Source organism: Ochotona curzoniae, unplaced genomic scaffold (assembly GCF_017591425.1).
Source record: "Ochotona curzoniae isolate NIBS_2020 unplaced genomic scaffold, NIBS_Ocur_1.0 scaffold_2587, whole genome shotgun sequence".
In the NCBI taxonomy this organism is placed as follows: domain Eukaryota; kingdom Metazoa; phylum Chordata; class Mammalia; order Lagomorpha; family Ochotonidae; genus Ochotona; species Ochotona curzoniae.
Genome location: NW_024467096.1, coordinates 848,284 through 861,533, shown reverse-complemented (window position 1 = coordinate 861,533; position 13,250 = coordinate 848,284). Strand labels below are relative to the sequence as shown.

General features: G+C 42.9%; 1 protein-coding gene across 1 annotated transcript in view; it reads left to right on the top strand.

Moving 5' to 3' along the window:
- HGD (homogentisate 1,2-dioxygenase) overlaps positions 1-13,250 on the top strand; it is a 48,177-nt gene that overhangs the window by 11,420 nt on the left and 23,507 nt on the right. The window contains exon 4 of the mRNA XM_041002691.1: positions 249-354. Coding sequence (XP_040858625.1) covers positions 249-354 — 106 coding nt within the window. The remainder of the gene's footprint in view (positions 1-248; positions 355-13,250) is intronic.

Here is a 13,250-nt window from a genome sequence, read left to right as displayed (position 1 = left end):
AAGTTCCTGCCATACATATGAGGAAAACCCGGATTGACTTCCAGCTCTTGGCATTGCTCTGAACGTGAACTTGCAGATGAGAGCAATCTCTCTCACTCGTAAAGAAATACTTTTTTTAAAAAAATGATATTTTTTCATTGCTTCTCCTAGTAAAGCCCACAGACTTTTGGATCCTTCTGAAGATCTTCCTGAATCTGTATCTTACTCAGACTGCAGCCCTAAGGCAGTGTGTTCTTGTTTTCCCATAGCTGGCTGTACAGGATTCTACCTTCAGTTTCTCACAAGCCCTTTGAATCCATTGACCAAGGCCATGTCACTCACAACTGGGATGAAGTGGATCCTGATCCTAACCAGGTAACCTGGTCTCATGAATTGCAGTAAACTCTGAATCCAAAGCTTTGAAAACTTTCTAAATCCGGATAGAGTCTCTGAAAACTTAGAGACCGTTCTAAAAACAAAATGCTCATGTGTCTTTTTTAATTTTTTTTTTCCTCAAACCTGAGTGAAAATTTTTGGCACTGTTTGTGTGTTTGTGTGTGTGTGTGTATCTTTCTTACCTTGTAGCAAATAGACAGACATAGGAGTAGTTCACGCTAGGTATGAGTCCTTGGCTGAAATAGATGAATGGAAATAATGTAGAGTGGTCAAAATATCTCTACGCCTTAACGGGAGTGTATTTGTTTCAAATATAAACTTGCCACAGAAACCAGAGAATACATTCAATACTGACATCTCCAAAGAGAGGTTTGCATCCCGGTGCATCCTGGCTCCTCTATTTGCTGTGTCTATGAGCCATAACATTTCAACTGTAAAATGGAAAAGATAATGACATCTGCCTTCAGTGACACATGAAGATTGCATGACGGAGTACAGGTGAAGGTACCTTGCACAGTGCATGGCAACAGTGGAAAGCCGCCATGTTAATGTAGTCCCTTAAAGCTAATGGTCACAAAAACATGTATCTTCAGATAAACCTGTCTTTTTTCAATATTTTACATCAGTTTTAATTCTGAGATCTCCATCTGTCCCCCTCTCCCTTGCTCCCCATCATCCCTTCCCTGCGACTTCCTCTTTGCTTTTCAGGGCATTTTTGTTTATTTCAGCAAATCCTCCTCTAAATAGACTTTTTTGTAAGCAAAAAAAAAAAAAAAAAAAAGAGAGAGAGAGAGAGAGAAATGCATCATCAATACATTTGGTTTCCTGTCCTGTTTCATCTCTTCCCTAATTAGGCAAATCTCAGAGAACTAAGTACCTGTCTGATTATTACCCACCCTTCTCCAACAGGGACAGGCATTCAGGGTGGAAAAAAATGTGAATTCACATCTTAAGATATTCTCTATCTCATAAACATGTTGAAGCTAAAATCTGTTGTCTAAATAATTGATCTTTAAACTGGGATGAAGTGTGCTCTGTGGCAGAGGCATTGTCCCTAACCACTCACTGCCTTGGGAGCAGAGTGGAAAAAGGCAGTCCCTAGTCCCACCTCCAAGCCTGCAGACCCACTCCCCACACAAGGACACACAAGGCCAGCTTTCTGGCTCCTGCCCCCTTGCCCTGTGGCCAAACAGAGCCCTGGTGTGGGACACAACTTGTACAATTCACCTGGGGTTGTCACTGGTTCACAAGTTTCACCTGGGCTCCTACCGGAATCCTATTTCCTATCTTACCTCTCACACCCTAGGGTTAGGAATGGCTGGCAGACCATCATCATTTAGCCATTTGCCTCCTTAACTCGATTCATACAGGTCATAAAGGTCCTTAATGTCTCTGCCCTTTAGCTAAGAATCTACTTGACTCCAATGTAGGTGAAGTAGGGACAAAATCCCTTTCACCCTGGAAGACTCAGTGCAACAACTGACAACAGATTAATCAGAAGAAAAGGCATGCACGTTTATTACTCTGCATCAGCAGCAGGGGGGAAATGATAGGAAAATGATTGCCCAAAAACCTGTTGAGGTCTAAGTGCTTCTATACCCCTCTTCCTGGGGAAAAAGAAATGGGAGCCCAGGACAAGTTACCACTTGTAGCAGAACTTCAGATAAAGTCTCCCAGGCTTTACGTGCAAGCCTGTCTGGGTGTGAACAGGTTACATCCTTACTTCCCTGGGGTTAAGCTTTCCCGCTTGTTTGGTGATTCCTAGGGAAGAAGTTTAAGACAGCTGTGTTGCTTTGGGTAGAAGTTTTCTCAGTCAGAGAAGGGAATTTCTGGCACGGCTTTTCTCAAACACAGAGAAACTGTTTTTCAGAAGCTCCAAAGCATTACTTTTGGGATAATTTTTAAGCCCTAACAGTTGCACAAGAGCTTGTCTCTCTTAAGGTTGCAATGGTCATACCAATTTGTTTTGATTAAGGCATGATTGCTTAATTATAGGACTTTGTCTTCTATTAGAAAATATAAAATATGCATATCTAAGCTTTCATAAGATTCCTGGTCAGATTAAATGCCAACTAAACATGTATTATACATTTATTATTGGGAGGTTGAAAGATAATTTGAATCATGATAAGTTTTCTAATTATTTTCTTTGAGTAACAGATTCTTTTACATTTCTGACAGTTCTCTCCAATAGATCCAATTTTCATGTTAAGCAAGGGAAAAGGGCTGGCAGATTCACTGAAAATTAAGCACAAACCATATTTTCTATGAAAATTCCTTAAATTGGCCATAAAGTATAGAATACAGGGGTTTTTTGTACCAGCTTGAATGGTAATTCTTAGATATACTAAATTCAAGACCCACTGGCTAGACTAAAAGATGTTATAGAAAAAGTCCATGGGTAGACTTCAGATTTTAATCATATGGCCTTTAAGATAGTAATGCAGTCCCTGCTGGTTAGTGGGATGGGCTGGGGACATCCAGTGCTTCTGCCTGCACATGTGGTTCATTCGAGTTAGACTAAGGATAAAGTTTTAAAACTAACCTTTAAGAAATGTATGATGTGATGCTACTGTGAGCATGATGGATAATATGCCCACAACTATGCTTTCTTGAATATTGTTATTTCCCTAACTACTGTTACTACATTTTATTAAATGTAAATGCATCCTTTCTTTTTTTTAAAAGATTTATTTATTTTTACTGGAAAGGCAGCTATACAGAGAGGAGAGACAGAGAGAAAGATCTTCCGTCTGACGATTCACTCCCCAAGTGAGCACAACAGCCGGTGCTGTGCCGATCTGAAGCTGGGAACCAGGAACCTTTTCCTGGTCTCCCACGCAGGTACAGGGTCCCATAGCTTTGGGCAGTCCTGGACTGCTTTCCCAGGCCACAAGCAGGGAGTGGGATGGGAGGTGGAGCTGCCGGGATTAGAACTGGCGCCCATATGGGATCCCAGCGCGCGCAAGGTGAAGACTTTAACTATTAGGCCACACCGCCGGGCCCAAATGCATCCTTTCTTAATTATTACTTTTTGGGGGGATGCTAATTCCATCCTAATAAAATTTTTCTAGTTTTATCTTAATATACAAGTCACAAATACTAACAAGACTCAAATGATGTAAAAATTAATAAAGTAGAATAAAGAAGCACCCTTCATAGGTTAGAGTCAAGTGTACTAGTCATATGTGTTAACTCATTATTTCTTAAATAATTACCACTATTTTGTCCAAGAAGACTAAGGCAACTGCATTGAAAAGCTTGAGTTAATAGAGCACCTTCTGTTTGCTTTCAAAAAGACCTTCCATCCATCCATACTTGAAACCCTCTTCCTCATCATGTCCTAGCCATTCCAGCCTTGCTTTGCATTTATCCTTGAACTTGTTGCTTTTCCCCTGCTTTGAATTCTTTCAACATTTTCTATATGGTGACCGCCAAATGAGTTTATTCTCTACTCTGGTCCCTGGTCTCTGTGACCTTGTGGTCACACGCACTTGGAGGACGTTTATTTTGTAACCCCATGGGACCTCCATGGACACCAGGTTTATCAAGGTCATGGTTTGTCATCCTGCTAACCCTATGGCCTGTGTCACCTGCCATCTGTTTCTTTTGTACTGATGCACACGTCCTGACTGTTCTTGCAAAACTCTATCCTTTTGTCATCATTTACACCTGCCTGACAAGGTCATATCTTTTCCCAATTTTGTGCTTCATTAATTAGCTACAATATTCTGCATTCATCTCTTTCCCCCCACTTGGCCTCTTTCAAATACATATTCCAGACTCACCCTGTAAGTCTGAGAAAATTATATTTAGATACCTCTGACAGTTGTTCCCAACTGGAGCCTGCACGAGCGGTCTTAATCTGTCACAGAGCAAACCCAGTATGACATCAGCTTCACCAGCTACCCGCATTAGTCATCTCTGGGAATGTAACACCCTGAAAATTGCCTCGTACTCCCTCCAGTCTAACATCAGTCTCAAAGAAAACATAATAGGATGTGCTATCATCACTAACCGCCTTGGAATTCTCCCAGGAAGATGGGTGACTTTTTCTGGGTGCATATGTAATTAATCTTCCAAGAACCAAAGGGACCTTTTTTGAATGTAGTGGATTTCAGTCTTCGCCATCACTTGAAGTTCAGTCCTTTAAGATCTCGCTTTAGATATGTGCTTAATTTTGTTTATCATGTGGCTTTGTCTAATTCCTGAAATCTCAGAATTTAATGAACGAGTGTGCTCCTGAATGGCACTTCTCTTTAAAGGTCAGAGACCTTGAAAACTTATTTTTCTTATGACTTTATCCCTAACCTCTTGGTTGTTGGAAAGTCAGACCCTTGACCCAGTTATGTCTCTGCTGAGGAAATTGCCTCTCAGTTCTCACCTGGCATAGCACGGACCAAGTGCAAATACTTCATAGCTAATTAAAGATACCACAAAATACCAAAATTCTTTCTGTCTGTACTAAAAGCAAATTAGAAAAACAGTTCAAAACAATGCATTCTCACAAGATTGTTGATGTCTACTTTCTGAGCTGTTCAGTTTTTGCCATTTTAAATGCCCCATACTTCCCCAAAATATTAGATTTCCTGATGTCGTTAAACTTTTGCACAAGTCTCTTTTATTCAGTCAGACCTCACAGAAAAGCCATCTAAACCCACTTCCTTATCTCCTCATTTTAAAAGAAGACTTATTTTTGTTAATTTGAAATACACAAAAGAGAGAAGGAGAAAGAGAGAGAAAGAAAGAGAATGAGAATGTCTTTTATCTGCTGGTTTATTCCCTAAATAGTTTTAATTGCTGGACCAGGCAGAACCAGAAGCCTAGATCTCCATCCTGGTATCCCACATGGGTGGCAGGGACCCAAGCAGCTGAATCAGCATTTACTTCCTCACAGGTGCATTAACAGGGAGCTGGATCAGAAGCAGAGCACCAGGAACTTGAATCATTGCTCTTTCAAGACGCCTGCGTTGGTGTTACAGATAGCAGCTTAATCAACCAAGACACAAACATCCCCTCCACTTCTTAACCCAACTGGAAATAACCACGCCTTCTTAAAACAGAAATTCACCCTCCAATTAATAAACTTACCAAAAGAGTATCAATACCCAATAACTCCACCAGAGCAGATTAACTATTTATAATATTTTGATTTCTTCATTTCTAGTATTTTCTTTGCACATTTACATAATCTTAGAGCCCCATGCAACCAGTAACCAAGTGTGCTTAAAAATCATGCCCTTTTGGGGAACAACACCATGATGTAGTAGGTTAAACTTCCACTTGCAGCACCAGTGTTCCATATTAGTACATGTTCTGGCTGTGCACTATCTGATCCAGCTCCCTGCTTTGGCCTGGGAAAGTGGTGGAGGATGGCCCAAGGCCTTGGGCCCCTGCACTCATGTGGGAGACCTGGAAGAAGCTCTTACTTCCTGGCTTTGGATAGGTTCAGCTCCGGCTTTCGTGGCCATTTGGGAAGTAAGGCAGCAGATGCATGATCTCTCTTTGTCTCTTATTTTCTCTCTGTAACTCTGCCTTTCCAATAAAAATAAAACAAAATTAATCTTCAAAGTAAACACGCCCCTCTTTACTTTCAAAATTTTGCAGTATAGGTTTTATAACACTTTTTAAAATGTCCTTTTCCCAAAATCGAACCTCTCATCTCTGAATCTTCTATTACCTCACTGCTGTCTTCCCCAATCTGTCCCTACCTGTTACCACTGGCTCTCAGCTGGCCTCTCCCTATCTTCTGCCTCGGACACCTGAGATGTAAGTCCCCCGTTCTCTTTTCCTATGAGGCTGCACACACACACACATATACATACACACACACGCAATATTGATCTCTTTGTGAGACTGGAGTTCAAGGGACACCAATGAAAATGAAAAAAATTAAAACCTTCTTTAGACACTAGAGAAGGGGAAGGAAAGAGGCTGTTATACTTTTATGTTAATATTTAAAGTGTCTAATATATTTGTTTCAATTAAATTCATGCTATAATATAATTTTACATTTTATTTCAATTTTTTAAGATGTATTTATTTTTATTGGAAAGGCACATTAGATTTATCAGATTTACAAAGAGGAGAGAAAGAGAGAGAAAGAAAGATCTTCCATTATTGGTTCACTCCACAAATGGCCATAATGGCCAGAGCTGAGCCAATCCAAAGCCAGGAGTCAGGACCTTCCCTTAGATCTCCCATGAAGGCGCCAGGGCCTAAAGACGTTGGGCCATCTTCCACTGCATTCCCAGCCCATAAAAGCAGGGCGCTGGTTGAGCAACGGAGCATCTGGGACATGAATTGGCACTCAAATGGTGGACTGCTAAAATGACCTCCTAAATGATCCATGTATCTTCTTTGTACTATCCCACACATCACGGTCGGAATCACCTTGCTAAATCATCTCAAAAGTCTTTAAATTCCATCATCACCAGTCACCCTCCTCTGGCCTGTCAATCAAGTGTAGCCTCCCAAGATTGCAGGTCAAGCTCTTCTACTTCTTCTGTGCCCTCTACCCACAAGGCATGTTAAAAGAATCAACAGGGGCTCAGCGCGGTGGCCTAGCAGCTAAAGTTCTCACCTTGAACGCACCGGGTTCCCATATGGGTGCTGGTTCTAATCCTGGCAGCTCCACTTATCCTGCTCCCTGCTTGTGGCCTGAGAAAGCAGTTGAGGATGGCCCAAAGCCTTGGGACCATGCACCCACGTGGGAGACCTGGGGGAGACTCCCTGCTCCTGGCTTCTGATCAGCTCAGATTTGGCTACTATGGCTACTTGGGGAGTGAGTGAGCAGGTGGAAGATCTTTTCCTCTGTCTCTCCTTCTCTCTGTATATCTGACTTTGCAATATAAATAATTAAATAAATCTTTTAAAAAAAGCATCAACACCCCAGCCCTCCTACCTTGGGTGCTTTATGCTCTGTCCTCTACCTGAATTTCCTCTCATCCAAATCCTGCTGATAACTTCAGGCTTGTTTTAAATGCAACTTGCATCATTAGACTCTTCCAGTATTTCTTAGGATATCTGAAAGTAGAGTCTATATTTTCATTGTCTAATCTTCAGCATAAAGCACATGCCTTATTCCAAATAGTAGAACTGAAAATATTTGTTTAATTACTTCCTGATAGCTCACCCTGAATAGAACAGAATGCATTTCTCTAAATGCATTCACCAGTATTTGCCAACATTGCAGTGCACCTTGTCCTGTTCAGCCTTTTTGGATAGCTTGCTAGCTGTTTTTTACAGTACCTCTCCATCAACTTACATTTTGCTTCTTGAAAAGATACTGGAGCTGTCTGCAAACTAGATGATTTCATTGCCTCTATCTCTTATTTTCCATGTATGAGAATGTTAACTAGGCCCCATGCCAGGATTGGTTCCTGAGGGAACATTCCTATTTACATTTCTCTTCCAAAGTCATATCCACTTGCTCATCTTGTTATCCTATCAGGAAGGAGTCACAGTTCAGGGTCTTCAGTAATGGATTTCCTTAGGGCCTGTTCACCTCCAGCACTTAGCATAATATCTGGCACAGAAAGGCTCAATAAATATTTAACTTTACAAAGATTGAATCAGAATGCCAGCCCTGAAGAATCTTAGCACAGTTAGCAGCCCAGGAGTCAGCCTGGGCCAGAGCATCCCTGCACTGGGAGGGCAGTAAATATGAGTCAGATTGGAAGATTAAGGCCATTACAAGAATGTTAAACTTGAGTTCAGGAATAGGGAGTTAGATCAAGGTCAGCCAAGATCAGAGGGTTTGGAGTATAGGTTAATCAGAGGGACTGTAGGCATCAACACATAATAGAGAAAACTTAATTGCTTTAAACTTTTCTCACTTCTAAAACAGATGGTCATATGAGCCTCATAGAGTTGTTATGAGAATTAAATGCCATCCAACAAATATTTGCTGAGTGACTATGAGGCTCCATGCTCAGTCCTGGGTCATGTATATGTTCAAGCTCCTAGCCTTACCTTCAAGGGCAAGGTTAAATAGAAATCTAGTTTTCAATCTATGATGCTCATCCCTTTTGTGGCCTCATGAAACACTTTTGAAAGTCTCAATAAATCACAATGACTTGGATCCTCCTTGCCTGAGCTCTTGCCTATAACCTCAAAGAACTCCAATAAATCAATGAGAGCCTAATTTCTCTCCACATAAATCATGCTGTCTTTTCCCCTCAAACTGTCAGACTTTTCTGAAGAATTCTGTGAGATGCACTTCTACTCACCCCTACTTCCTACCTGGACTGAAACTCACCTATACCAATTAGCTGGACTGCTCGCAGACATAGCTGCTGCTAACAGTTGCCTAAGTGTACGCTATCGTCATTATTTCTCTTCTTAAAGAATCTTGGATAGGTGGTACTGACTTCTAATGATGTGACGACCTCTGGCCAGACAGCGTTCTTGAGAATATCCAATTCATCTGATCTAGTTACATCCATAGCAGTTTAGAAGGGAAACTTAATAACTTAAAGTATGTCAGTGTAGAGAGGTATTTAAACTGTCTATATCCCCCAGATTTCTGCCTCTGGAAATGCCAAGGCCAATTATTTGATACTGCCTTTACTCAGGGTATAAATCTTTTTTTTTTAATTTTAATAATCTTAGTTGATTAGGGTACAAAAGGTCAAGGGCTACAGGGTGAAAGTGGGTAATACCATTGTTTCCATGCCAATGTTATCAGTTTTCCCTGTATTTGGGGTTAGGGGAGTAACAAAGGGAAAAGCCCCACCCAAATTCCCAACCAACCCTGATCCCCAACAGGAGGCACGCTCCAAGAGTCCTGCTCAAACAGGTTTGATAGTTCATCAGTTCTGGATTGCTGCCAATCTCACAGTTCCAATTGCAATGAAACCTATTCAGAGTCCACTGGCTGACAGTCTCTTGATGGTTGGGGTTCCAAGATCAGCAGTTCAGTTGGAGGGATCTCCAAAGAAACTTCATCTGAGATGCTCCCAGATCTGATTCTTGTGTGAGTTTGCTAGCACAGACTCCAACACCGTCCGTCACACCAATCAGCTTATGCACATGCTGGTCGTTGCGATTGCCAGGTCAGTTCTGTTTCCAGCCCTGTCTTCCTTGTGAGCCAATGGATGTTGTAGTCCAGCTCGATCCTACCCGCTTCATATTTGGTCCTCATGCAAACCAGTGGGAGCTGCAGCCTAGTTGGGGTGACTCCCCAAAATCCCCACCAGTTCTGCCCCCTACCCTGGTTCCCATGCTTGCCAGTATGTACTGCAGGCTTGTCCAGTCTGTCTCACATCCCATTTAGCTCTCGCACATGTCAGTGGACACTGAAGCCTAGTTCAACCCAACCAGCCTACTGTCCAGCCCATACACCTACTGGCAGGTGCCTTTCTGTCTAGCCACCCCTGCCCCTATCCTGGCTTTCGTGCTGTCCAGTGAGGGTGGTAACCCAAGAGGGAGGTGCCCACTATTTCCCTTCTAGGCCACACCCACTCCCAGATTATGCAGTTTCCAGGTGGTTCTGGCAATTGACTTGACAGAATTTGCTCCCAGTGCCAGCCTCTGCCACCTAATGCTGTGGCTAAGCCCAAACAACCACCAACCCTCTAATTTTTGCTTGCACCAGTAGGAAGAGTCAGCCCACTGTGACCCTTCCCTTATCTAGCTCACATGAGGTCCACAGGTGGTATAGCCCTGCCTAGTCTGATCTGCCCCCATCCCAACTCATGCTTTCCAATGGAAGAGTTGTCCAGCAGGGGAGCCCATGTTTCCCCTGCTGGCTCTGCCTCCTCTTCCTGATTATCACATGTGCTGTTTGGGCGCTACAACCACATCTCACCTTGGCATTACTTATTGTGTACTGGTATGTGTTGCAACCGAACCTGGCTCGACCCACACTCTGTTCTGGTGCTTGGATTCACCAGTAGGTAATGTGAACAGGTTCAGCCTGGTCTGCCCCCAACCCATACCATGTGTATGCCAGTGGGATAATTTCCATTGCCTGTTCTGGGTTGTTCCCTATTGTGCTTCTTGCGCTTACCTGCAGGGACTCTGTCCTGTCAGAGAAGTTGCCCAGGCTCCTCCATCAGAAGCTTTCCCAATGCCAGTTTTTGCACATACCAGTGGGTCCATGAGCCAGCCCTACTCAGTTCACCTCCTGTCCTAGCAGGAACAGTGGCTTTTCCTGACTGGCCTTCAACCCAATCTGGTTCTTGCTGTTGGATGTTTCAACCCAGCCACGGCTCTTCCATACCCCCATACAGCTCACACACGGTTCAGTAAGGGCTGAGACCTAGCCTAGTCTGTCCCACATCTCTCCCCAGTCCTCCAGAGCACCAGATGGTGTTGGAGTCTGGCCTGGCTTGGTGCTTCCAGTCCCAGTCTACACTTGTGGCAAGTGAGATTGCAATCATATCCTGATTAGAATGCAGCCCCAACTCCAGCCCATGCGCTCCTTGGTGGGAAACTCAACCCAGCTAGGGTGTCCCCTTAGTTCCCCAACCGGACCTATTCCCAGCCTTAGATCACATGCAGGCCGGTGGTTGTTCTGTCTCAGCTTGGCAGAGCCCCTCACTTGTCCTGACCCCTTGGATGCTGTGGCTTAGTGTCTCTGCCTCACGCAGATCGGTATGTGCAATGACCTACGTGGCATGACCTGTGCTCCAACCTGATTTCTGTAGTTTCTTGTGAGTTAAGGTTTGTTCAGCCCTGCCCATTCTGCCCTCTTCCAGTGGCAGCCCGGCCCACCCCACATCCTGTTTAAGGATGCATATTCGGGTGCTGCTGCCTTGACCTACCCTGACTATTGTGGGTTCCTTTACCCATGAGAGATGGCAGGTGGCATGGTCACACCTAGCTTAGACCATTGCAATCCCAGCTTGAGAGCTAACCAGGGGGACTTGTATTCCAGAGGATTGGGCCCATGCAACCCCACAGAGTCTACCCCCAGACCAAGTTCTCTTGCGTGCTGGATAGTGTCTTGATCCTGCCAAATGTGAGCACTCCACAACTCCACCACCCAGTTGGGTAATGGTACCTAACAATGCCAAAGAGGCTCCATCCATAGCTTTGGTGTGGGCTAGTGTGTGGCGATCAGTGATGTTCTATGCTAATAGCCCATCTCTGTATTCCTAATTGAGCTGTTGCATGTCTAACTCAAATTATCTTCTGGATACTTCCCTCCAAACCACCAGGTCTTGGTCCCCACGCATGCCTGAATCTTTCATGATCCTGTCACTGAGAATCACCCAAAATTCACTTCTCACTCAAACTGGCCTTAGTCATGAGTGTCCCCAGGCAGCAACTACATATCTTAAAAACCCCAGAGTTTGCCACCGGGTGGCCAGCAGGCAAAGCCTGGCACCACTTAATACACTACCGCCCTGGGGGAGGCCAAGGACTCGTTCACTGCCTTGCAGCAATGTCTTTGGCGTGAGTAGGAAATAAATCTTAATCATGAAAAGATGTTTCCAGTTTTCTATGTTCCTCTTTGTGTAATCATAAAGAATTTTTATTCTAACCTTGGACACACTTGAAGATGCTTATCAAATTATTTTGACCACTTCACCTCTGGAAACTAAAAGTTTATTTTATGAAATAGTTTGCAGAATGCAGCCGTAAAATCAATGACACTCTGATAGAATATGAAGGGTAAATAGGCAAATCTACAATTGTAGTCAGAGATGTCAACGCCGCTCTATCCGCAGTTGATACAACAACTGGAATGAAAGATCATAAGCAATGGTTCAGATGTATGAAGAATTAGCTTATATTTTGGAAGCGATCTTTGGACTTTTAGAAACATTTTTCAATTTCCCAGATTTTGAATGAATGTCATTTTGATTTTCAAAAATCTCACAAAATTATTTTAGTCTTGTTTTTTGAAATACATCTAAGCAATGTTCCTAGAGCCTTATATTTATTCTTTCTTTGAATCATCCAACAAATGTTTATTGCTGCCTACTACAGTCAATACATTGCATTGAGCAGCATAATTAATGTTCTTGTTTTTGAAATGCTTAATAATTAGATTCTGAACAGGAGAACCATCTAACAATATATAATATGAATAAATGTAGTGTATTACAGTGCTGTAGGACTAAATTAATCTGATCAGGCTGACACACAAAAAATATGAAGGACGGAGTAACTAAATTAACACAAATGTATTTTCTCACATTGTGTATTTTGGAGACTGGAAGCTCCAGGTAGAGGTGCCAGCAGGGTGAATGTCTTCTCAGGGATTTTCCCTGTGGCTTGCAGACAGCCACCTGCTCATTGCACCCTCACGTGGTTTTACCTCCAAGTGCGTAAGTCGGAAGTGGAGATTGTCCTCTTATAAAATATCAATTCTACTAGCTCCAAATTTGTTATCTCATTCACCTTAATTACTTCCTAAAGGCCTCATCCCAAATGCAGTCACACCGGAGGTTAGGGTTTAAGCCTAAGAATAGAGGACACAACATGGTCCATTCAAAGGACTGAATCAAGTAGCAAACACTTCTACCTCTGTCATAACCTCTTCTCTGAAGAATTAGGAATTACAGTCGTCAACTACACACCTCTGTTACATGAGTAAAACACAATCTTTGGAGACAGGTGATTTGCCTCAGATTACTACGATAAACAGGAATAAAGGCAGTAGCAAAAATTAAGTTTGGCACAGCCAGTGCACTACCCTGCTGGTATGGCCTTGCAACACAGAATCATTGCTTTACAGCATAGCATGAAAAGGACCGTTTGGCTTTTAAGAGCATTTGTTGTTCATTCCCTGACCAAACCTCCGTTCTCACATTCAACGAAACATCCTATTAGGGATCTTGATCAAAATCTCTTGTTTGAGGACCATAACTGACTTCCTGGGTGGGTCCTGGGTTGGCAGAACTTTGAGGCTTTGCCATATA